Source organism: Chiloscyllium plagiosum, unplaced genomic scaffold (assembly GCF_037043375.1).
Source record: "Chiloscyllium plagiosum isolate Xiang-an unplaced genomic scaffold, Cpla_swu_hap1 HiC_scaffold_5, whole genome shotgun sequence".
Classification (NCBI taxonomy): Eukaryota; Metazoa; Chordata; class Chondrichthyes; order Orectolobiformes; family Hemiscylliidae; genus Chiloscyllium; species Chiloscyllium plagiosum.
In genome coordinates this window covers 2,432,648-2,458,246 of record NW_028270143.1, presented here as the reverse complement: position 1 = coordinate 2,458,246, position 25,599 = coordinate 2,432,648, and the positions used below count along the sequence as shown (strand labels likewise).

The 25,599-nt window shown below is 41.0% G+C and overlaps 1 protein-coding gene across 6 annotated transcripts in view; it reads left to right on the top strand.

Moving 5' to 3' along the window:
* Nucleotides 1–25,599, top strand: part of nek10 (NIMA-related kinase 10) — a 251,318-nt gene that overhangs the window by 205,707 nt on the left and 20,012 nt on the right. For 2 of the 6 annotated variants that reach the window (XM_043689493.2, XM_087986910.1), the window contains exons 27-32: nt 481–664; nt 1,060–1,146; nt 7,732–7,863; nt 10,462–10,516; nt 15,562–15,605; nt 19,384–19,484. In XM_043689493.2, coding sequence (XP_043545428.2) covers nt 481–664; nt 1,060–1,146; nt 7,732–7,863; nt 10,462–10,516; nt 15,562–15,605; nt 19,384–19,484 — 603 coding nt within the window. Of the gene's footprint in view, nt 1–480; nt 665–1,059; nt 1,147–3,639; nt 3,794–7,731; nt 7,864–10,461; nt 10,517–11,916; nt 12,312–15,561; nt 15,606–19,383; nt 19,485–25,599 lie in introns of those variants that run through there. The other 4 variants (XM_087986912.1, XM_087986911.1, XM_087986913.1 and 1 more) reach the window with 4 other exon arrangements.

Below are 25,599 nucleotides of genomic sequence, written 5' to 3'. Positions count from 1 at the left end.
ACTGACCAACCAAATATGAGTTATATTTTTAATGGCACATTAGATTACTTACAGTGTGGAAACAGGCCCTTCGGCCCAACAAGTCCACACCGACCCGCCGAAGCCCAACCCACCCATATCCCTACATTTACCCCTTACCTAACACTACGGGCAATTTACCATGGCCAATTCACCTGACCTGCACATCTTGGACTGTGGGAGGAAACTGGAGCACACGGAAGAAACCCACGCAGACACGGGGAGAACGTGCAAACTCCACACAGTCAGTCGCCTGAGGCAGGAATTGAACCCGGGTCTCTGGCGCTGTGAGGCAGCAGTGCTAACCACTGTGCCACCGTGCTGCCCACACGGTGCATTGAAATTTGAAGTGTCTTCCACAGAACTTAAGCTGCAGTATGTAGTTGAATTATTGTGTGGGAAATTCTGCAATTAAAATGGTGAATTATCTTCTACAGTAAAGTTTGCCTTCTTTCATTAAAGGACCATTTTGATAAGTCAAATCTTGGAAGCAGCAGTGGAACAACCAGTCTGAAGAGTGAGTCATCAGAAACCAATGATAGCACATTAGATGATACACATGCACAGCATATTAAAGATGGGAATGAGAGACTGAATGATGCAATATTTATTGAGAATATTAATTCTGCTGAGAACACAGAAAAAGGTATAACTGAATTTCTTAACATTAAATAGGTAGAGATTTACTGCAATAAAGGTTTAGCATATCTATAATGTTATTAAATGGTGAATAAATAATACAAATAATTTAGTTAAAATATACATTGTAATTATTTTCGGCATTTTGAAAATGTGAATAGTTATAATATCTCAGAAATTTTGTAAACAATTAGAATGTAATATTTTATATTAACTGTAGTCATGATCTGTTCCAATGATATCCTTAAGGCTGTGAATTGTAAAATGGTTATATGGTTTTGATATGAACTTTTATTTTATTGGTAACTGATATAAAACCTATGAAATTGTTGCTGTAACACTGATATTTTTCATACGTCTTCAGTTTAAAATGTGTCAGTGTTACTTTCTATTGTACTATAGATATATGTCTAGAAATGGATGATGAGTTGAACATTTCAGATCACTCCAGTAGTTCCAGTCCAAGCCCCATAAAGGATTCTACTCTGGGTAAGTGTAGTGGAACACATTGAACTGCTTCTGCTATTTCAAGGATGTTATGATCAAGTGAATCAAACATGGTTAATTGTGATTTAAGTATCTATTTTCAACTCTATTGCTCTCTTTGTGTCTCAATGTTACTTGTAGCATACCTCTAATGTTGGAAGTTATTCCATCTGAACTGTGTAGTTTCATAGTTCAGACATGGTATTTGATTTGAAAGGACAGTAATACTTCCCCGAGTCAAGCTTAAAATGTATGATACCATCATTGACATGAGCCAGTTCTGTCAATCTCAATTTGGTGAATTATCAATTTATGTGGAATATCTTGAATTTTTTTCTAATGGTTGTAATTCTATTACATTATCATTTTTCCATGAATAGCTTTTCCTGCTCTGAAATTGCAGTCTAATTCTGTAATTTCTGGAAGTGATCTGTCATAACTGAGCATTGTTTGTGCTTATAAGACTTTTTTTGTTCAGCATTGCTAACATTGGCTCTTAGTATCTGCTGTTTGACCTATTCTTAGATTAGCTTGTCATATGTATCTTTGGAGCATTTATACCTTATAAATTAGATAGATAGTTATGAAAGTATTGTCATTTTTCTCTCAGGATTTATCTGTGGATCTTCCTGCTTTCTGCTTCTACACAATTTTAACAGCTTTCTCCAGAGTCAAGTATTCTTTGGACTGCAATAGATCTGACAAACGTTTATCAATAATTCCAACTATTCTGTTTCTAACAAATTCTGATTTCAGTGCTCCACAGTCACAGTTTTGCACTAATCTGTGGAGATCATTAGCACAATTATTTATTACTCTGGATGCTAGATTCTTCTGTTGAATCTTCTTCTTTCGAAAGTATTCTTTATTCGCAGATTTAAGTCTTTATCAGAAGCTGTTAGAGCATTATCAAAAGTACATGCTTCTTCTTTTATATCTTAATGATTTATAACATTCTTATTTGCAGGTCCTATTGAATACAGGGGTGTATTTACTTGTTCAGATTGATATTTAGTATTTAATTTTGAAGAAGTTTTATATCTTAAGAGATGTTTCCTCCAAGATGTCCAACCGTGTGTTTTATTTGGCCTATTTCTGATGTTTAATCTTTGAGATAGTATTATTTCTCCTGCCATTTTCTGTTTAATGTGATTAGATAGACTTCTTGCCTTTCAGCTATTTTAATTTATTGCAGTATCTACATACTGTTGTATTTCTGAATTTAAAGCTTTTAATCCTGCAATAAATCAATGCTGTTTTAATCTGTTCTTTGGAAGACTTAAACTTAACCATGCCATGAGGAAATTCTATATTATTTTCTTATAATGAGCCTTCCATTCCACACCAGGTCCAAGGGCCTATTGGTTAACAGTGGTAAAAGATAAACCGTTAGAGATAATTGTTTTAACAAGAATGTGATAAGTGGTATTCCATAATTGCAAAAGGTATATGTTACATTAGCTAGTTAAACATATTAGCCAAGATTATGGTGACATCTGTCTCCATTTGAATCTCAAACTAAACTCTCCCTTTGTTCATCCAAGGCAGTTTGGCTCACCAGATTGGGTACGGTTTCATGCAGCCTCCAAAGTTAACTCTTTCAGAACCATTACCTTAACTAAAGTGCCGCAGACCCTACCATTGTTTTCAATGTTTCATCAATAACTGACGCAAGAATAATAATTGATTTCCCTGCTTCACCAGATGAACATAGGGACCGTTTACCCTTATTGTAGCTTTCCAGCTGTCAATTCATTCTCTCAATTATTGTAACAGAGACTCCTATCTTGCCATGAATTTCAACAGTCAGGACATTATTACCTGGGGAAATACACCTTGTCTAGACAATTGTTTTCCCAGTATTCAGCAGCCTTCATGTGCCCCTTCTTGTGACAAAGGCAGCATGTCAGCCTCTTTGAACTAAATTTGTCCTCCAAACCTTCACTTACAGATACCACAGACACTTTAAATGTAATTTCAAAATTTCATTACAATGCCACTTTCTGTGCAAAGGTCATCACACTCTGGGACTGAAACTGTACTCATTGGAATTCAGATTGAGGGGGCAGTCATGGCATTAATCAACTCCAGCATCCCCACTACTCTTGACCCACTCCAATTTGCGTATTGGATCCACGTCAGATACCATATCACTTGCCCATCTTGACACCAAGAACAGCTATGTAAGAATCATACTCTGAGTACAGTTCAGCCTTCAACACTATTATCCCCTTGAGACTGATGACTAAACTTAGTGATCTCGGACTAAGCCCCACCCACTGCAACTGGATTCTCAGTTTCCTGACCCACAGGCCACAATCAGTGAAGATTGGGGACAATATTTCATCCTCACTAACACTCAACACTGGAGCCCCCCATGGGTGCGTGCTCAGCACCCTACTGTACTAACTATATACCCATGACTGTGTCGCAAATACCAGACTAATGCCAATTTCAAATTCGCTGATGACACCACTATAGTCGGTTGAATTTCAGATGGCGACAAAAGAGACTACTGATGGGAGGTGGAAGACCTGGAAAAATGGTGCACTGAGAACAACCTAGCTCTCAATGCCAGCAAAGCCAAGGAACTCATTATTGACTTTCGGTGGGATGTTACTCATGCCCCCTACACATTAACAGCACAGAGGCGGAATGAGTGGAGAGTGTCAAGGTCCTGGGAGTGGTCATCAACAACAAGCTTTCTTCGACTCTTCATGCGGACGCACTGGTTACAAAGGCCCAACAATGTCTCTTCTTCCTCAGGCAGCTGAGAAAATTTGGTATGATGGCGATTACCCTGGCTAACTTTTATTGGTGCGCCATCGAGAGCATTCTGTCTGGATGTATCGCTACCTGGTATGGCAACTGTACCATTCAAGATCGGAGACGGTTACAGAGAGTGGTGAACTCAGCCCAGACAATCACAAAGGCCAGCCTCCCATCAAGAGAATCCATCTACCAGACCCATTGTCAAGAAAGGCCGCCAGCATTCTCAAGGATCCATCCCACCCTGGCAATGCTTTTCTACAACCTCTACCATCGGGAAGAAGGTACAGAAGCCTGAACACACGCATCAGCCATTTTCAAAACAGTTACTACCCTACTGTTGTTAGAATACTGAATGGACTCACAAACTCTTCGCATTCACCTGTACCTGTGTTTTTGTTTTTGCCGCTGTTTACCTATTATTTACTATCTATGCTGCTTAACTATGTGGTTTGCATGTATTGCTCGCAAGACGAAGCTTTTCACTGTGACTCGGTACACGTGACAATAAATTCAATTCAATTCTTATGGAGACATATAAAATTATGAAGGGAATAGATAAGATAGAAGCAGGGAGGTTGTTTCAACTGGCGGGTGAAACTAGAACTAGGGCTTCAAAATAAAGGGGAGCAGATTTAGGGCTGAGTTTTTTGATAGACTTCAGCTGCAGCACTTTGATTACATTTGAGATACATCAAAATATAGGGAAAAAATCACACTTAAAAGCAAGGTTGAATAATTAGGTATTAAAGTACTAAATTTTTCAACTGCTTGATGCATGTAAACTGAGAATTAATAACAATCCAATTGAAATGTTAGCTTTAGAGAAATGATTTTCTTTAATTTAGTTGTTGGTAGTAAAATGACTAATGGATATGTATTTTCAAACATTTTTCTTGCCCACATTTTGGTCTTCCTTCTAGTCTTAAAATTTTGATATAACTTTCCATGATTTCAGTTACTCTTTATTAACTCAACCAAATGACTATTAGTCACATCTGGATAGTAAGCAGTAAGATTTAGCCAGCTGTACGCCTAATAATTGTTAGAACACTGGAGCTATGCCTGTTCCTGTTGCCATCGAACATTCATGCTCTTACCTCCAAATGATCTGGAGTTGAATCTGCAGTTAGGCAAAACTAAGTACCACTGATGATCTAATGATTGCAACATGCTGCTGTGCCCCAAGGAACATGGGTGTCCTTGTGCAAAAATAGTTGGATTGTGGGTGCAGCAGATAATTAAGAAGGCATATGGAATATTGTCCTTCATTGCTAGGGGGATGAAGTTTAAAAAGGAAGGCTATGATGCAGCTATATAAGGTGCTGGTGAGGCTACATCTGGAGTATTGTGCACAGTTTTGTCCTCCTTACTTGAGAAAGGATGTACTGGCACTGGAGGGGGTGCAGAGGAGGTTCACTAGGTTGACTCTGGAATTGAAAGGGTTGCCTTATAAGGAGAGATTGAGTTGATTGGAACTATACTTATTGGAATTTAGATTGAGGGGGAATCTCACAGAGACGTATAAAATTATGAAGGGAACAGATAAGGTAGAAACAGGAAGGTTGTTTTCACTGGCGGGTGAAACTAGAACTAAGTCCTCAAAATAAAGGGGAGCAGATTTAGGACTGAATTGAGGAGCAAATCTTTCTCCCAAAGATTGTGAATCTGTGGAATTAGGCGAAAATGAGGACTGCAGATGCTGGAGATCAGAGTCAAGATCAGAGTGGTGCTGGAAAAGCACAGCAGGTCAGGCAGCATCCGAGGAGGAGGAAAATCAACGTTTCGGGCAAAAGCCCTTCATCAGGAATGAGGCAGGGAGCCTCTGGGGTGGAGATGTAAATGGGAGGGGGTGGGGGCTGGGGAGAAGGTAACTAAGAGTGCAATAGGTGGATGGGGGTGCGGATGAAGGTGATAGGTCAGAAGGGAGGGTGGAGCAGATAGGTGGGAAGGGAGATTGGCAGGTAGGACAGGTCATGAGGACAGTGCTGAGTTGGAAGGTGGGAACTGGGGGTATGCTGGGGGGAGGGGAAATGAGGAAACTGGTGAAGTCCACATTGATGCCCGGGGTTGAAGTGTTCCGAGGCGGAAGATGAGGCATTCTTTCTCCAGGCATCGGGTGGTGAGGGTGTGGCAATGAAGGAAGCCCAGGACCTGCATGTCCTCAGCAGATTGGGAGGGGGAGTTGAAATGTTCGGCCACGGGACGTGGGGTTGATTGGTGTAGGTATCCCAGAGATATTCCCTAAAGCGCTCTGCGAAAAGGCATCGAGTCTCCCCAATGTAAAGGAGACTGCATTGGGAGCAACGGATACAATAAATGATTTATCCGCCCTCAAATCCCATCTCTCCAACCGCAACAAGGAAAGAACCCCCCTGGTCCTCACCTTCCAAACTCCACTTAAACTGCATCATCTGGTGACATTTCCTCCACCTACATACAGACCCCATCACCAGGGATATACTTCTCTCCCCACTCCAATTCGCTTTCCGCAAAGACTGTTGCCTCCATGACCACCTCGTCAGATCCACGCCCCCAACAACTCACCCTCCCTTCCTGGCACCCTGCCCTGCCACCACAGGAACTCCAAAACCTGCGCCCTCACCTCCCCCCTCACCTACATCCAAGGTCCCAAAGGAACCTTTCACATCCATCAAAGTTTCACCTGCACATCCACAAATGTCATTTATTGTATCTGTTGCTCCCGATATGGTCTCCTTTACATTGGGGAAACCAGACGCCTTCTCACAGAGTGCTTTAGGGACTCTCTCCGGGACGCCCGCACCAATCAACCCCACTGCCCCATGGCCGAACATTTCAACTCCACCCTTCTCTGCAACCTATCATCTTCATCCCCACCTCCATCCACCTGTTGCACTCTTAGCTACCTTCTCCCCAGCACCACCTCCCCCATCACCACCCCGATTTATCTCTCCATCCCCAAGGCTCCCACCTACATTCCTGATGAAGGGCTTTTGCCCGAAACGTCGATTTTCCTGCTTCTCGGATGCTGCCTGACCTGCTGTGCTTTTCCACCACCACTCTAATCTTGAATCTGAGGAATTCCCTGCCCAGTGAAGCAGTTGAGGCTACCTCATTGTATGTTTTAAAAGCAAGGATCGATAGATTTTTGAACAGTAAAGTAATTAAGGGTTATGGTGAGCGGGAGGGTAAGTGGAGCTGAAGTTCAACCATGATCTTATTGATTGACGAAGCAGGTTCAATGGGCCAGATAGCCTACTGCTCTCCTATTTCTCATCTTCTTATGTTAGAGATGTGTACAGATGAGAAACCCCAAGATTTGATTCTTATTCTCTCATGTTAGCTAATTTGGCAGTAGGGAGCAAAAAAAAAACACTATTGAGGTTTTGCAGTGTGGAGAGGGATAAATTACCTGACTTTTCCAATTTGAAGGTGATGTCATTGCCTTATTGTATCTTCACATTTGTCTTTTCTATGAGACTACACACAACTTGGCATTTGTCATTTGTATTTGATATGCAATGAGCATTGCCAAAAAATGTGCTTGAGAGAAAATTAGTTGAGCAGAGAATGAGATTTTGTTTTAATATCACCTTGCCTGTGTTCTGTAATCAGTAGTTTGAAATTACTGAGTCATGCCAACAATAAATTTCAAAAATAACCACTTGGGTGAGGTACTGAAATATGTAACAACATCAATAAAATATACTCAAATAAATATATTGCTATTTGAATTTTTTCTTATAAATCATGTGAAAATATCTGATTAGTTACTTGATTCAGTTGGGAATTGTTAATCAAGTCCAAAATCTTGTGATAGTTTGTTTTTTCTTACAGGTCATAGTTCTTCCTCTAGTTTCTTTAGTCAGGGACGATTGCCTCAGTCACTGTCCAGAACAGAAGCAGCACACCTCAGCAACAGTCTTCAATCATATTCTCTTGAAAGCCCTGGCTGCCTTGATATAACAGGTACAATTCTTTTATAACATTTTAATACTTACAGAGAAGTAAGAGACTTTTCTGTTATTATGGAAGAAACAATGTTTTTTTTTTGTTCACTGTTTTTGAATGTACATGTCCATTGTTGTACTCACTATTCTGTGGGACATAGCTCAACTTGCAGGCTGAGCTGACCCACCCTTCTGTGTGTTGAAAAGGATATTATTTAAGCTCACCCTTATCGGTGTGATTGTTGTAAGTAAACACAGCCCTTAAAGGCCTGTGCTAACCAACACAAATGGATGGGCTCTCAGTATTGACACTTTTGGTTCATTATTTTCTTAATTTGATTGACTGACCCCACTATATCCAGGATGCCAGGCCCTTTCCATTTCACTGTTTCATTCCTCTGACTGTAATCTTTGTCTTCCCTTGGATCTTCCTTCCACACTTCGATGCTTCTGAAGCCAGTCCACCCCACTCTCACCAGTGATTTGCCTGTGCAGATCCCAAACTTCCATGAACACTGTCTTTCTCCTCTTATTAGCCTTGTGTCATAGACTTTAACAAGAAAAAAACTCTGACCTGAACACAACTGCATAAAGCTGACTGTGGCATGCCACTTTAAACAGACACGAATTGAATTAAATTAGCTTTATTGTCACATGTACTCACGTGAGTACAGTGAAAGGTTTACAGTTACCGTGTTACAGAACCAACTTAAGAAGAAAGGTACCTAGGTACAGATACTTAAGATTAAATTCTTAGTAAACAAAAACAAAGAGAAGTAAAGAAATAAATAGTCCATCATTATAAGTCATAGAAATAAATCAGAAAAATAAAGTAAAAAGTTCAGAGTTTCAGTCTTTCCAACTCTGTCTATGCTGGCACCTAGCCTCAAGGGAGACCTCCACCCCGTCGCTGTTGTCTGCACCGGACCCACCAACGTAGGAGTTCCCCTACTTTAGGCACTATCTCTTCCCTGTTGGGACCACTTTGCTGAAGTCACTGAACCCACACTCAACCTGCAACCAAGAGTCCCTGGCTCCGCTACCAGGCCAGGCTGTCACTGGGCCATGAGTCCATTTCAGCTGCAGTAGTTGCCTTGCTGGCACTGCCATCCTGAAGAATCCGCTGTCTACAGAATCACCTACAATTACTTTCTTATGTGCCATTGACTTCCTTTTGAAGGCAGAACCTTACTAAAACCTGTTTTATGCCAATATATATCACATGTACTAGCTCCTATAGGATGGTCTGAAGCCTGACACATTGGAAATATGTCACTGACTCTGCATATCAGCTCACCACTGGAAATTTGCAATTTCACTTCTCACCTAATTCAGTCACCCCCATGCCATTGTTTTTTTTATATGAGTCTTCTTGTGCATTCCATGGACTGCCTTCGCTGTCCAAGTCTTTGCTCCCATGACTATCAATGGTTTCCCATATATTAGAAGTATCCAAATAGCACTCAGTTTGGAATGTACATGGCTCATGCCAACAATCCAACAACAACAGGGCAGCATGGTGGGTCAGTGGTTAATACTGCTGTCTCACAATGCCAGGGTCCTGGGTTCAATTCCAGCTTTGGGTGATCGTTGGTGTTTGCACATTCTCCCTGTGTCTGCATGGGTTTAGTCTGGGTTCTCCAGTTTCCTCCCACAATCCAAAGATGTGCAAGTTAGGTGGATTGGCCATGCTAAATTGCCCGTAGTGTTCAGGGATGTGTAGGTTGGGTAAATTAGTCATGGGAAGTGCAGGCTTACAGAGATAGGGTAGGGGGGAGGTGAGTCTGAGCGGGATGTTCTTCAGACAGCAGTATGGCCTGTTTCCACACTGTAGGGCTTCTAAAGTCTATCAATGTGTTCCCAGTGATCCTGTATCTCTGCTTTTGGTATTTTCTTAGGGGTCCCTCCTCATTTCTGAGATGTTTTCAAAATATGTCAAGAAGTTAAGACAGTATTGTAATGCTTCCAGACTTCAGGGGCTAGGTTTTCAGAACTTGAAGTGTGTTGAAATTGGTGGCCCAGAAAATGGTGGTCGTGCATGCATGCCAATGCTTTTCATGTCAGTGTCTTTGTAGAGGCAGAATATAGCACAGGCTTGCAAAATGGATATGTTACTATTTAGAACAATTAAGATAGACAGAGCCTCCTTCTCCAGGGTAATCTCATCAGCAGCTTTCAGCACAGACCAGCTGGATTAATTTGGGGAAAAGTCATGGAGGCCAAATTTGACTCTAAAGGTTATATATAATGGTTTATTTTCGGTGAAAGGGCTTGTTAAGTATTACAGCTTCCCATAACAGTTCAGATGTGGAATAAACATTCAGAATTTTGACAGTTCAGGTGTTGCCACCTGGTATCCCATGGGCAATCAGAACATCAGCAAGATTACAGCCACATTGATTTAGTAATAAAACGTATGTGAAAACACAAATTATTCAACAGACAATTTTTGGAATGTTTAATTTTATAATGAAGATTATTGGGCCTTTTTGAAATCATGCAACTTCCTAAAAATTGATTTATAATCTTTGTATGCATATAATAATCAAAACAATTCCATCCTGCATATGTCAAAGCACTCTCCAGGGTAAAATAATTGAATTTTTTTTTCCTGTAGCTACCTTACCAAGAAGTATCAGTTCTATTGGCACTGAGAGTCAATACCAGGTTGAGTAAGTATTCTGCATATTGGCACTCTCCTTATATTGTATAAGCTACTTTAAATCAAAATTTCAGTCTTAAGAAGATTTTGTTGCAATGGCTGCGATATAAGGTTAGTAAGTCACTTTCTTGGCCTTTAAAGATGTCCTGTAAACATTTTATGACCGACTACGTTCCTGAAACCCTGAAGTAACATCCAGCACAGTCACAGAAATGTTTTCACACCTTACATAACAAAAAACGCAGTAGAAAATATAAGCTTGGTTATTAACCAAAATTTCTAGGTTATTTTGCTGGCACAAAGCCTTACAATACCTCATTTAAATACTGCTGTTGAAATCTTGTCACATCTTCACACATCTCTATCTCTTTAACATTTTTTTGTCCTTCAAACCATTAAGAACTTTGGGAGCAGAGTTTTCTAATGTGAAATCTAAATATGGCGTGTTAAGCCAATTAGTGGTTCACTTTTTCTTGGGGCTGAGATGAGTTTTCTTGTACAATCATTCTGTTTTCAGCTCATTACTTAAGCATGCAAGTTGTTATATAATTTGTTTGATAGATGGAAATGTGTTGCTGGAAAAGCGCAGCAGGTCAGGCAGCATCTAGGGAACAGGAGAATCGACGTTTCGGGCATTAGCCCTTCTTCAGGAATGAAGAAGGGCTAATGCCCGAAACGTCGATTCTCCTGTTCCCTAGATGCTGCCTGACCTGCTGCGCTTTTCCAGCAACACATTTCCATCTCTGATCTCCAGCATCTGCAGACCTCACTTTCTCCTCATATAATTTGTTTGGCCAATCATACAGAGTAGATACAGAGCTCAATGGTGTAGGGTCTTTTAGCATGCGTTGGTCACCCCAATATCTGCTCCCCCAGAGATTTCTAACACCCCAGCTGAAACTGGCTCAGCTTTTCAGTGATTCCTCTTAAGATGTTCTTCTCCAGACTGTCCAAGAGAGAAGGGAGATCCTCTTCTCCTGTGGTAGTGGCAGGGAAGACCCCTATCATGGCGAGGAAACTAGAGTGAGGTCACAGTACAGGTCAGCATCCAAAACTTGTACAAAAGAACCTGAATCCAGTGCAAGAAGAGGATGAATGATCTCTTGTGCTGTGTAAGTTTAATTGGCCCTATCTTGTCAATGCAAAGCCAAATTCATATAGACATCTTTCAGTCCAACTGTGGCATTGCACAGTCACATCGCAAAGGACACTATTCTATAAATCTCGGAGCACATGGTACATACACACTGAATGTTTAACAGCTATCTCATGCTGTCGGTGTTCTAACAGTTGCTGGGCAATGCATTTCTTAATCACTTGCTAAGGACAGCTCAGGACCTGGCATGGCTATATATCCATCAAATCCACCCATTGCAGTCACACTCGGTCCTTCTCTTTCTTTGCTTGCAGATTTAGATCACTCTTAACATAAGGGAGCTGGCCCAGACCAGCACAAGGATGCTATTTGTTGTATCTTCACATCTTTCAAGAAGGATGCTGCAGATTTGGCAGGGAAGGCCTAATGACTGAGACTGCACCTATGGAGAGACAGGACTGTCACGAGAAGTTAGTGAGGTAGCCCGTAGTATGCTGTTCTTAGATGTGCACTGTAAATATTTGTTTACATAAGCAACAGCATCAACAGCAACTGATTCTTTCTCTCTCCTACTGCAGGCATTAACAGCTGCCAAATGAGGACGAAGCACAAGATGCCACAACCTCAGAGAAGGCACTAGCATGACATTCACCTGCGCCATCCACTAAAGCAGAGAGATTCACCTCAGTGGGTCCATTCTTCAGAGTAGGTTCAGGGTCACAATCTGATGAGCACATCACTGGCACAGGTCCACAGCTACCAGAGGGTGCAACACCCAAGGTATCCAACGCATGGAGGACTGCTGGAAGCTGGGAACCTGCTGACCCGCAATAATATAACATACCTCTTATTTGACCATGAGACATGTTGTATTTTGTGCAAAAGGCAGCAGAACATCAGACAGTGATACAAAAATCCTTGGTAAACCAGAAGGAAAGATGCGGGAGGCTACCCAAGTTTGGTCTACTGTCTTGGTTTAGGACATATAAGTGCTTGGCAAAATCTATAGAAAGGTTGGTATCCAGGTCCACCTGAAGATACACTACTAACAGATGTGCACTCAAACCTGCAATTTGTTGCTGTTAACAGGGGTGCACAGCATCAATGGCAAGGTGAGAGGGGAACAGGGTATCTTGACCTTACTGATGAAGGGCTTTTGCCTGAAACGTCAATTTTCCTGCTCCTCGGATGCTGCCTGACCTGCTGTAGATTCCCTACAGTGTGGAAACAGGCCCTTCGGCTCAACCATTCTACATCGACCCTCCGAAGAGTAACCCACCCAGACCCATTTCCCTCTGACTAATGCACCTAATACTATGGGCAATTTAGCATGGCCAATTCCCCTGACCTACACATCTTTGGACTGTGGGAGGAAACCAGAGCACCTAGAGGAAACCCATGCAGACACAGGGAGAATGTGCAAACTCCACACAGACAGTCACCCGAGGCTGGAATCGAGCCTGGGACCCTGGTGCTGTGAGGCAGCAGTGCTAACCACTGTGCCACCCTTTTCCAGCATCCCTCTAATCTTGGCTGTAATCTCCATTACCTGCAGTACCCACTTCCGCCAATCTTGACCTTACTGCAAGTGCCCTTACAGGGATGTGGAGGTGCCAGCAGGTATCCATATGGTGAAGCTGTGCCTGCCAGACATCCTTGAAGTACTCTGCCTTTCTATCCCTCATGGCCAGTGAATCCATGCTTCCAGTAGAGTCAGGTTCAGAGGGTGCCGCTGTACACGTGCAGGAGGAGACCCTCAGCAGGCTGGGTCCCTCCAGGCCTTGTGGCCACAGCGATGCCCTCTAAAGTCATGACAGTGACTAGGATGAGGCAGTAAGCAGGCTGTCTCCATCTTTGTGAATTTTGGATAATAGTACCTAGATATAGTAGGAAGCAAGGAAAATAGTAGATGTCTAAGAGCATATGAGTGGCACAGGTGTTTATTAAATATATCATAGTCTACACTCCAAACTAACACTGTTATAATGTTAATACAAAATGAGGTGTCTACAAGGTTACCCAAACTGAAAGGGATGGAGTATCTTGCCTCACCAAAAGATACTGCTAATCTTCTAGCAAACAATCTTTTATTGTCTAACATCATCGGCAATAAGATGTGCCTAATGTTGTTCTCATGACCCAGTGAAGCATAGACTTGGCAGTTGGGGATTGCAGGAAAGGCTCATGTACCTGCTTTCAGGGGCAGTGACCTTGCCCAATGAAATCACAATGAGAAAGCTGGACCTGGTATCACTGCATTGCAGGCACTACAAAGAGAGTCTATCTGAATAATGGAGAAATGTGTACCTAGTCTGCAGGAAGGAAAAAATATTTGCCCTTGCTGGGTCTTCATAGCCAGACAAAACATTCTCAGTGTAAGAGGTAGGCAATGAACTACTGACACGTGAAGGACTTCATTCACCCAGGGAGATAGGAGGGAAAATTTGAGCTGCCTTTAGCAATGGAAGCACCTTCACCAAGGATGCTCAGGGATTGCAGTGATGTATTCAATGAACTTCTTGTTCTCTAGGACTATAGGGATAAAAAGAGAATAAGGCAAATAGTAGCATCTGACAGAATAAAGAAGAACTGGGATTCATCTTCCAAGAGCTCATGATCATGGGAGTGTGTAGTGTTGTGCAGGTAATGTTGTGTGCAATTAATGCAAAGGCTACTTTGTCATTGCAGTTTAATGCTTCTTAATGATCATAGTACTGGGACATTGAAAGTTAAAAAGTACCCTTTATTTACTAGAATAGTGCAAAATAAAATGATTTTCAATCAACAATCTATGTTGCAGTTAGAAAATAGTAGGCTTGCAGAAGTCGTGCATAAAAGCATGCTTGTATTTGGATCTCAGTCTGCCTAGAATTGATTAGCAATAACATTTTCATGGGCACGTTGACTCTGCTGTCTTCCTATTGATCTCCTGGCCCATGTCATAATCACAACCTTTTCCTTCCTCATCAGCCAAGATCTCTTACTCCTGAATTTCTTTATGGTCTGAGACATCACCTCTTTGTTGAATGAGTTTGTGGAGGACACAGCACACACCAAGGATGTGGAGCACTGTCAATTGTTAAAAAAAAACCTCTTAATCTATTAACTCCTGGGAACAGAAATTTGGAGCTAGATCTTTCCAGGATTTGCTGCCCATTTTTGGGTGGACTCTCAGCAGGTGCAATGCTGCTATTCTAGCACCATTTTCAGGATTTCCTGCTATAGTGAGGGCATTACCCAAGACCACTGAAGTATGGACAGGTTTAAGTAAATATTAGGTTCATTATAGGGGTTCATATTTCTAAATATAAGGCCTACTGCCTTTGTTTCTGCAATATGATTTCTTTTCCTGGTATTTGCAGCACCTTTTAATGATAAATATGATTTCAGAGTAAACAAGATTGTCATTTACTTTGTACTCACAGGCAATAAAGGTATTTAAAGATAAATTGCATTTACACCTGGTTTAGTAATCAGCACACTATTTGAGTAGTACGTCTTATAGTATGGAGGTACACCAGTAATATTTTTTATTAGTTTTATCACGGGATTTGGCCATCACTGGCTAGGCCAACATATATTGCCAATCCTTTATTTTCCACTTGGGAAGGTGGTAGTGGACAGCCTTCTTGAACTGCTGCAATCCAGGTGGTGGAGGGACACCTACAGAGCTATTAGGAAGGGAGGCCCCGGATTTTGACCAAGTGATACTGAAGGGATAGTGATGACTTTCCAAGTCAGGATAGCGTGTGTTTTGGAGGGGATCTTGCAGATGGTGTATTCTCATATATCTTCTTGCAAATTACCACTTTAGGTAAATGTGTCTATTAAATGTTTCAGTGTTTTCATTGACATGCTGCAACTGAGTTACAACTCATATTTGCGCTTCCAAACAAAACATCAGTATACTTGTGTGGTTGTAAACTAGAAATTTTTTTGACTGCCACATTATTTTGCAGGTCTGAAGGAAAGTCGAGAAGCTCAAATACCAAGTCTAGACCAGGTAATTAAGTATTGTTTGATGCCATAGTAATTGTTCTCCAAATGTACACTTATCAACAATCACTTGTTGAGATGACGTTTCGGTCTTTTCTTTGTCTTGCTTGTTTAGATCTCCTACAACTAGGCTTACTTCTACCATTACCTTCTATTGGAATCAGAGCTTGCTCGAAGAGAACAGGAAATTCCTTAAGCTCAGGGTGGCAATGCCATAGTCTACCAGATGTAGTGCTTCGAAGGCTGAAGGATCATGGTAGTTATGTGAAATTATAACCAAGGGAAACAATAGTAAGGGAAAATATGCAGTGAAGATTTTTTTTAAAATGTATTCTAAACATTATTATCATGCTAGAGAAAAGAATTATCTTTATGATCTGAAGGTGACTGTCAAGAACATTTGAAGCCAAATGTTGTTGTTTCTACTACTAGCTTATAAAAACCAAATAAATAATATGGAAGGGCTGAAAAAGTTCAATAAAATGATAGACAAAAAAGTTACTCATTAAAATTAAAGCAGTATCAGAACGAAACTTAAGAATAGCCAAGAAATTCTGTTAAGGATGAAATTATGGTACTTCTTGGTGGAGTAATGTTGGAATCAGAAAGCTACTGAATAGGCTGCTCTGATACTCAATAGTGGAAGCTTCTACTGCTGATCTGCTCCCAAAAGCTTGCTTCATTTGGTGCATCACTGGCAGGAATAGTAAGAAGGTGATTCTTTCTGCCATGTCAGCTCTTTCTCAAATTCAGCTGCATTATTTACATAGGGCTGCTGAAAGGTTTATATGAATACACAGTGCCTTCATTGGTTGTTACTGAAGAGCTCTCCAATTTGTAATATTGAAATATACAGAGTTTCACTCATTTTGAAGCTTTAAGTTTTGATTGTTTTCAATGTGAAAGTGATGTTCAATGTGATCACCTTGATCATCCATCATGCATCATTAGATAATAGGCTGCATACTGCAGGCCCAAAGACTTTTACACTGCAAACCTGAAGATCCCACATCAAAGTTAAGAACCTTTATAACTGACTGCTAACTGATGTCACCTGAACAAGATTAGTTCTTGTAAGCTTTCCGGAGATAGAATGACTCCGTAGAATCCTTTCATAAGAGTTCGTCGTCAGCTAACTAGACAAGTTGGTGTGTCTGAAATATATAATCAAATAGGAGAATTTCTATCAGGTCACCTCTCACAATTTATTTTTACTAAAATTATATTTGCCCAGATAACCTGATGGCCAGGCGTCAATGGAGCAACATAGGCTCGGGCTGTGCATTGAGACTATGGACCATCCCTGGCACAGCTAACTCCACAGGAATTGTCCAGGAAATTGAATTTTCCAGTGGGAAATTCTCCAGCAAGAAAACCCTCTGAAAGAGTCCAGGAAAAGATAGAGGTTTTAAAACATGCCGTAACTCCTGGCTAACTATTAAATTGAACCACCAACCACGCACCACACCCCACCCTAATCACCACCTGCTCCCTCCCACCCATCACATCCCATCCAAATCCTACTACTCCCTCCCACCCACCACACCCCATCCAAATCACTACTACTCCCTCCCACCCACCACACCCCACCCTAATCACCACCTACTCCCTCCCACCCACCACACCCCATCCAAATCACTACTACTCCCTCCCAACCACCACACCCCACCCTAATCACCACCTACTCCCTCCCACCCACCACACCCCACCCTAATCACCACCTACTCCCTCCCACCCACCACACCCCACCCTAATCACCACCTACTCCCTCCCACCCACCACACCCCACCCTAATCACCACCTACTCCCTCCCATCCACCACACCCCACCCTAATCACCACCTACTCCCTCCCATCCACCAAACCAACTAAGAGCCCTGACAACCACCTCATGACCCAGCCAAAAGTAGCATGGTCCCATGTTACTGGCCTGGTCCAACTCTTGGAATTGATACCCTCACTTGACTGCTGTTCTGATGGTCCTTAACCCAACAACACTTTTGCCAACTGTCGGAATCAGCACCCCCTTTCCCTATCCGACCAGCCCCTGAAATCTCCTTCTCCCTATCCACCCTAAGCTTTCATACACTTACCTGGCAACCTATCCACCTGAAATTTAACCCACTTCGCATTCCATTCATCAGGCATTCTACAGACTTCAGCCACTTGGAATGATAGCCACTACACTCTATCCACCTTGTCCACCTGACATCACACCAAATTGGCAAACCACCCACCTGATGCCTACCCATCTCCCTACGTGGCACCCTACCTGCCTCACACACTTGGTGAACTACTCAGCTGGCACCCTACCGCCTCCCCATCTACTTCAGCCACCTGGCAACCCATCCCCTGGAACCTCCATGTTGTCTCAACCATCTAGTACCCCACCCATCTCACTCTTCTGGTACAGTACCCACCTCATCCAGCTAGCACACTTACACCTCAACCAACTGCCACCTTAGCCCTCACTTACCTTATTTACTCACTTACCTTATTTACTCTTTCACAGTAACTGTCAAGTGGCTGACTGTGCTGCTGGACATTAACTCTCAGAACATGACACAATGATTGCTACAAAGATTCTATTTGCTGCTAAATTTTTGGATTCTTCGACAGGTTCATAATTGGAGGTCTCTGTCTAGGAGTCTCCAGCATGAAGACATGTGAAGGTTAATGGAAAATTTTTAATCAGATCAGGGTTGGAAATGGGGTTTCTGACCCTGATTAGAATATCTGGGCTATTCTTCCTGACTGTGTATAGAATATGAACAAATAGGAAAGGCTATATTATGCACCAAAGTTCATTTTGTTAGCATGAAAAGCTCACTCAGATTATATGTTGCACTTTCTTTATAATATGCTGTGGTTTGGGACTATATCTTACCGTATGTTAATTTTGCACTAGTGTTATCCAACATTTACAATTATTATTAGCAGTTACTATTTTTCTGAGACTTGTTTTCCACTGTATTTTATTGTAACTAACAAAGTGTATTTTTTGCTGTTAAATTTATCACTGCTGCCATTTTGGACAAAAGAACAACCTCCAAAAGAGACTGTGATTTAATAAATATGATTCTGGGATAAAACAGATATAGTTTTAGACTAAAGAACCAAATTTTATAAGGGGGTCAATGTTTTGCCCTCCTTTACTCTAAGTCAGATAACAAAAGTATTTGACTGTTATAGTTTTTAATCTGGCTTCATTCGATGTGAAGTTGAATCTAACTTGGGTATACTCATCTTGGGTATATTCAGAATTAAAGTTAGCAATTCAATATATGCAATTATAGTGGAAAGATTCTAACAATGCAATACTATTTAAAGAAAAACAACTTATGAGAAACTATCAGACATAATGTGTTGTTTGTGACCATACTTCAAAAATGTTAGCTCAGCAAAAGACTGCAATTCCAATCACAAACTCAAACATATAATGCCTTTTTATGTTGGTTGACTTGTTTTGTCATTTTCTGTAGAAATCCATTCCCACTGGTTATGGTTTGATCATAAATCATAGCTTAGCTGAAGGTTCATGGACAGAGTTTAATGATTAAAGTGATGCCTTGATAGTATTACAGTTTAAAACAAAACCTTCTCAGAATGTAAAACAATTCAATTGCCTTACTTTTAAATTAAGTGTCATTGTTACTGTGTCATGTCTTTTATACTATTCTCAAATGCAGTTACATCTGGTTATTATGCTGATAATGTTTCCATTGTAGTTTATAACAGGAATTTTTAAGTGGGCAGTTTGTCTAATTATGATATTCTCGTCCAAAGCATCTGCAGGAATAGCAGTGTCTCAACGGAAAGTACGCCAAATCAGTGACCCAATTCAACAGATTCTTATTCAACTGCACAAAATCATCTATATCACACAGGTATATCAATTTGATTTATTGTATTTCCTTTCTTCTTTTTAAATTCATTTTTCAGATGTGAACATCTCTGACAAGGCTGGCATTTGTTGCCTGTCCCTAATTGCCCTTGAGAAGGTGGTGGTGAGCTAGCTTCTTGGACCTCTGCAGTCTATATGACCTTGTCACACCCACAGTGCTATTAGGAAGGGAATTCCAGGATTTCAACACAATCGCAGTGAGAGAATGTTGGTATTATTTCAAGTTGTGATCGTGTGTGGTTTGGAGATGGTAGTTTTCCCATGAAATTACTACTCCTGTTCTTTCTACGCGGTGGAGGTTGCAGGTTTGGAAGATGTTGGAGGCAGATTAGTGAGTTACTATTGTGTAACTTGTAAATGGTACACACTATGCAGTGATAGTGGATTTGTGAGTAAGTAATTAGATTGCTGGACAGGGTACTGAGCAAGAAGTAGCATTATTCCTCAATGGTATTGAGCTTCTTAGATGTTGTTGGAGCAGCACTAATCCAGGAGAGTCATCCATTATACTCTTAACTTGAGCATTGTTGCCAGCAGGCAGGCTTTGGAGGGGTCAAGAGGTGTGTGCTCACTGCAGAGTTCCCAGTTTCTGCCCTGATCTTGTAACCATTTATGTGGATTGACCAGCTTTGTTTCTGATCAATGGTAACTCCCAGTATGTTGGTAGTGGGGTGCTCAGTAATGGTAATGCTTTTGAATGTCAAGGGTAGATTCTTGAGTTCTCTCTTGTTGGATATAGTCATTGCCTGGTACTTAAATGTTGTTTACCATATATAACATTTACCTGAATGTTATGCAAGTCTTAACTGCATGCAAATATGGACTGATTCAGCATCTGAGGAGCTGGAACTAGGACTGAGCACTGTACAGTTCTAGTTGAAATCACCACTTCTCACCTTATGATGGAGGAAAGGTCATGGATGACACAGCTAAAAAAAATTTGGCCCTAGGATACTATGCTGAAAAACTCTTGTAATGATGTCCTGGGATTATAGGTCTCAACAGACAAAGTCATTCTCCTTTATGTTAGATATGTCACCAACCAGTTTTATTAATTTCAGTTTCCCGAGAGCTGCTTGATGCAAAACTTGATCAAAAGCTACCTTGATAACAAGGGCAGTTACTCTCACTTCACCTCTAGAATTAAGCTCTCTTGTCCAGGTTTTCATCAGTTAAGGAACCATCTGGTCCTAGAAGAATCTAAATCAAGCATCAGTGAGCACATCATTACTTTCTAAGTATCACTTTGTAGTTTGCAGATAACCTTCTGCAGGCCCAGTCTTGCAAATGCACCCTCGGTACCCAGAAATTAGGTGCTTGTCCCTTTGTGAAAAGCAAACTACACAGCAGCCTTGCAGTGAAAGATGCCAGTGCACTCCCAAGTGCACATGAAGTGCAGAACCATATTGTACACAGATTGTAGCTGTGCTACGAGGTTGTGCTGAGGCTGATACATGTCTGATGCCATCTGTGTGCGGTGGGGTGTGTGACCTGAGATATTGGTGACTGCTGTTCAACTAAAGGCCGAGGGGAGAAAATAGTGAACAGGATAACCAGAAGTCACTCTGTCTTTCATGTTGGGAATTCTCACCATCTAGCTGCTATCCAGTAGGTGGCAGAATGGGAAACCTGAGGTGAGGTGAAATTAAGTAATAATAAGACACTAATGCATCTCTTGCTGCCCAATAGCAAGATTTCTGTCTCACCATTCAACACTTGCTTGGAAAATTGGATTTATGGCACTAATTGCTGAGAATCACTACTACACTGCAGATTCCACGTGATTTTCCAAACTTTCTTGCCAATACCAAAGTTCTTCAAGGCTGGGTGGATTCTGACGCCTGTGTGTTGTAGGAGGTAAACTGTCGCCTGTTCAGTGATCTCAAGCATAATTGATTTCAATGCCTTTCTTTCAAATTGGTGGTGGAGATGCATTTGAGGTTCCTTTGTGTGGATTTGACTGTAACGTCAACACAATACAAGGCTAAGACATTCCAGGTAGATGATGCTCTTGTCCACTGGAAGTTTCTGGAACACATTTTGTGGTTGCGAGCTGCCATGTTGTATATACCAAGTATCCATAAAAAAAACAAAAGAGTATAGCTTTATTAAAAAAAAAGAATCTTTCTTTATGCTTCTCAGTATGATACAATCTTTTAGAGTCTAGGTGTCTGCTAACATTAATGTTGTGTCATTTTATACTTCATCATATTCTCATTATTTGACAATTTCAAGGCCTTCATTAAAATTTATTCCAGTCTAATTTTAAATAAATGTTGTTTAAACTATGACTTTTTAAAAAATAAAGCACAACCTCCATTTAATCGAGTTCAATAACCACCCAATTTGTAAGTAAGCAGTGAATTTTAGTGTTATACCCCTGATAACAGTCAGTAAAGGAAGCAGTACAGGAATATATTTTCTGATTCCATTTCACCTCTGCATTACCAAGTGTCTCACATGTTCAGATAACCATCCAATAAATACTCTCAATCTTAACTTCAGTTGATAAAATTAATAGCTTGGATAGGTGGATTTCTGTATATGTGGTAGCTTAACACACTATAAACCACCATGTTTGGATGGTGGTTTATAGCTAATATCTGCATTTAACTCCAGCACATTTACTAGTGTGTAGAAAAGTTCCTTGGAATAGTAAAGCTCAATTTTTCCAGATGTTAAGTGGAGTTTTATCCCTAGATTCTGTTGCCAACTTTAAGCATTTAGATTTCTCAAGCTTCAGGGAACTTATTAGAAGTGAGAGGACTATGGGAATTCCACAGTGCTGAGCAACAACAGGCAGAAATTTCTTTAAATATTGATATAAGATAGCTACTTTCTGGCTGAAGCAAATGGTGTTTGCACACAGGCCTTGTTCCAAGAGCATGTTTTCACTGCATCTTGAGGAACCAGGATGCGATCATTGATGTAGATCTATCACTAATTTCAGATAAGGAACATGAGGAACCCCAACAACAGAAAAATCAGTGTTGTCTCCTCAATCCCTTTCCACTGTCCAAGAGGAAACAAGCACAGAGCTCTAGTTCATAAGAGGCAAGACCCTTAACCATAAGAAATGCAGGCAAGAAATTTCTGACAAAGGCTATGAATCAAAAAGTGAGAACTGTGATTGGACAGGATAATTATTTTTGGCCACGACAGACATAATGGACCAAAATGCCTTCTTCTGAGCTGTACATTTCTGTGATTCTTCAACTAATCACCAGTACTTCAGGAAGCTCAGTCATTCCTGGAAGAAGAGTTTCTGCCAAGTGGTCTGGATTAGTGTGCATTGTCTGCAGCAGTATCCATAGAACGCAATTTCTGGCTCCTTCCAAAGGTCAACAGGAGACATTTGTTGTAACTCACAATCTGCTGACACAAGTACATCATCCTGGTGACTGATGCAGTATTTCCTAAGGCCAGCCCTTATGTGCACTCCTCAGTTGATGAGGCCAGTGAGAATACAAGGTCCCATGGATTTGTGCTCTGGCTAGATTGTTACAGGTCCAGGCAATCATGGTGTACACATGTGGCAATCAAATGGTTTTCAAATTCTGTAGCAATTTTTATCAGTCAAAATGGATTCCACTGCACCAATGTTCAATGGGTATGCAATCAACTTAGCATCATTTTTGTCCAAGTCTTCCTGGAGGCACAGACTGCTTCATTATCTGAGTTACCAGCATTGACCATATTTAGCACAATTCTAGATAAAGCAGGTTATAAATTCAGGTTTGATTCCTTTTCCAGAATTTTAGCTAATGGTTGTTAATAGATAAACATGCCCTTTATTTCAAGGAGATAGGAGTTTCAAATAGGGAAGCCTTTCTGTAATTGTATGGGAGTTTTGTGAAACAATACCTGGAACGCTGTGTATACTTTTGGCCTCAATATAAAGAAGGATGTGCTTGCATTGGAGCAGAACAGCGAAGATGAATAGATTAATCTCTCTGATGAAATGGTTGCCCTATGATGAGAGAATTAGATCTCTAGTCTGTGGAATTGAGAAGTTCTGCATGATCTCAATGAAACATAATGATCCTGAAAATGCATAACAATGTAGTCACTGAGAGGTTGTTGCTCCAACAGGGAATCTAGAACAGGTGCAGTTTGAACCTTTGGAATTATCCACCTCAGGGGATTGTAAATATGTCATCATTGAATATACTTAAGGTTAAGATGCAGATGTTTGGTCTCACAGGGAATCACAGGATATGCAAAGAAACTGAAATTTTATGTTCTTAATTGCCCTTGAGAATGTAGTGGGTGTCACCTTCTTGAAGTGCTGCATTCTATATCATCCAAGGACACTGACAATGCTTTTTTCTGGAGCAATTTTATCTAACAGTTGCTTGCTGAGCCATTAACAAGTCAACTATGTTGCTGTGCATTCGAATCATACATTAGGCCATTTCTTTTCCTAAAGGATATCAGTGAATCAGCTGGGTTTTTGCTACAATCTAGTCAGTTCATGATCATTGTTAATGAAATTAATATTTTATTCCAGGGATGTCTTGATTAATTGAATGTATATTCCACAAGCTACTGTGGTGGGATTTGAATTTGTGTCCCTGAAAGAATTAGTCCTGATTTACACTATTTGTACAATATTACCATAATGCTTCTATCTTCTCTGTAAGGACTAAACTAAGGGCTAGACCTCCAGGGGAAGAATGTATTTAATTCAAAGAAGGAGGTGAAAGCATTTGAGAAGCAGCCTGATGTGCCAAGGACACCCAGAGCTACTTATGTAGCTGTCGGACATGCCCAAGATAGACCGACTTATGTGCTGGAGCTAATCTGAGGCAGTACAACTATCTAACACACCAATTCTGAAGCCAGCATGCCCACCTTAACTTACCCCCTTACAGCCTCCAGCACAAAACAGTTTGTTAATTAAACCATCCTTCTCACCAACTCTATTTCTAATCTATGATTCTTGTCATAACATTTAACATAAGGCCACATGAAAAGCAGCAGATAAGTGGGAGAGCAGAATATTCGAGATATGAAGTAACATTTAGCACTCATAAACATTAAACTGAAATGTGTCAAAGTCTTACCCCTCACCACGTGCCCCCACCTCAGATAAATACACTTGTACAGCTACAAAACCCTTTTCTCAAATCTCCTCTAACATGATAGAGCTCCTTATTTCCTGCTCTGACTGTTCAGATACTGTTAGTCAAGGTTTGTCGGGTTTAGGAGCAGTTGAGGGGCCCATCAAAAACAGCCCCACCTTTACCGACGCAGGCCTGACCATTTGGCCTGAATACAGCAGTTTAACAGGGGTGAGATGGTGGCAGGGAAGGAGTCCATAAGACCATAAGATATAGAAGAGGAATTAAGCCATTCATCTCATTGAATCTGCTCTATCTTTTGATCATGGTTGATTTGTTTCTCAACCCTATTCCCCTGCCTCCTCCCCATTTCCCTTAACGCCCTCACTACTCAAGAACCAATCTATCTCTGATTTTTTTTCCTCGATTCTGGGTGGACTGGCAGACCGAGTACACAGGTCATTGGTGAGGCCCAGCACATACTTGGATGCATATTGGATTGAGGTTTCATGCAGAAATTCACCAAAACTCCTCAGACAACACCTTCCAAACCCGCAATGACTACTATGTATAAAGACAAGGACAGCAGATGCATGGGAACATTTCACCAGCAAGTTTCCCTCTGTACCACTCACTATCCTGACTTGGATATTTGTGACACAGGGTCAAAATCCTGGAACTCCCTTCCTGATGTCATTGTGGATGTACCTATACAAAATGGACTGTGGCTGTTCAAGTAGGAAACTAACCACCACCTTTTTAAGGGCTACAAGGGATAGGCAAAAAATCTTGGACTACATAGCAATACTTCCAACACATGAATGAATAAGAAAAAATGTTTGCTACACTTACCACTGACAAAGGTAGAAGCGAAAAGATCTGAGGTATCATGGTGCTCACACTACTGATGGAGCAGCTGTAGAAAGAGAAACAGAGTTAACATTTTGAGCCTGATATGACCTCTTCAGAACTAAAAGGGGCTGAAAAATAGTGTTTGTTTATGCTGTTGACAGACTAGGGGGGCTGGCTGGGACA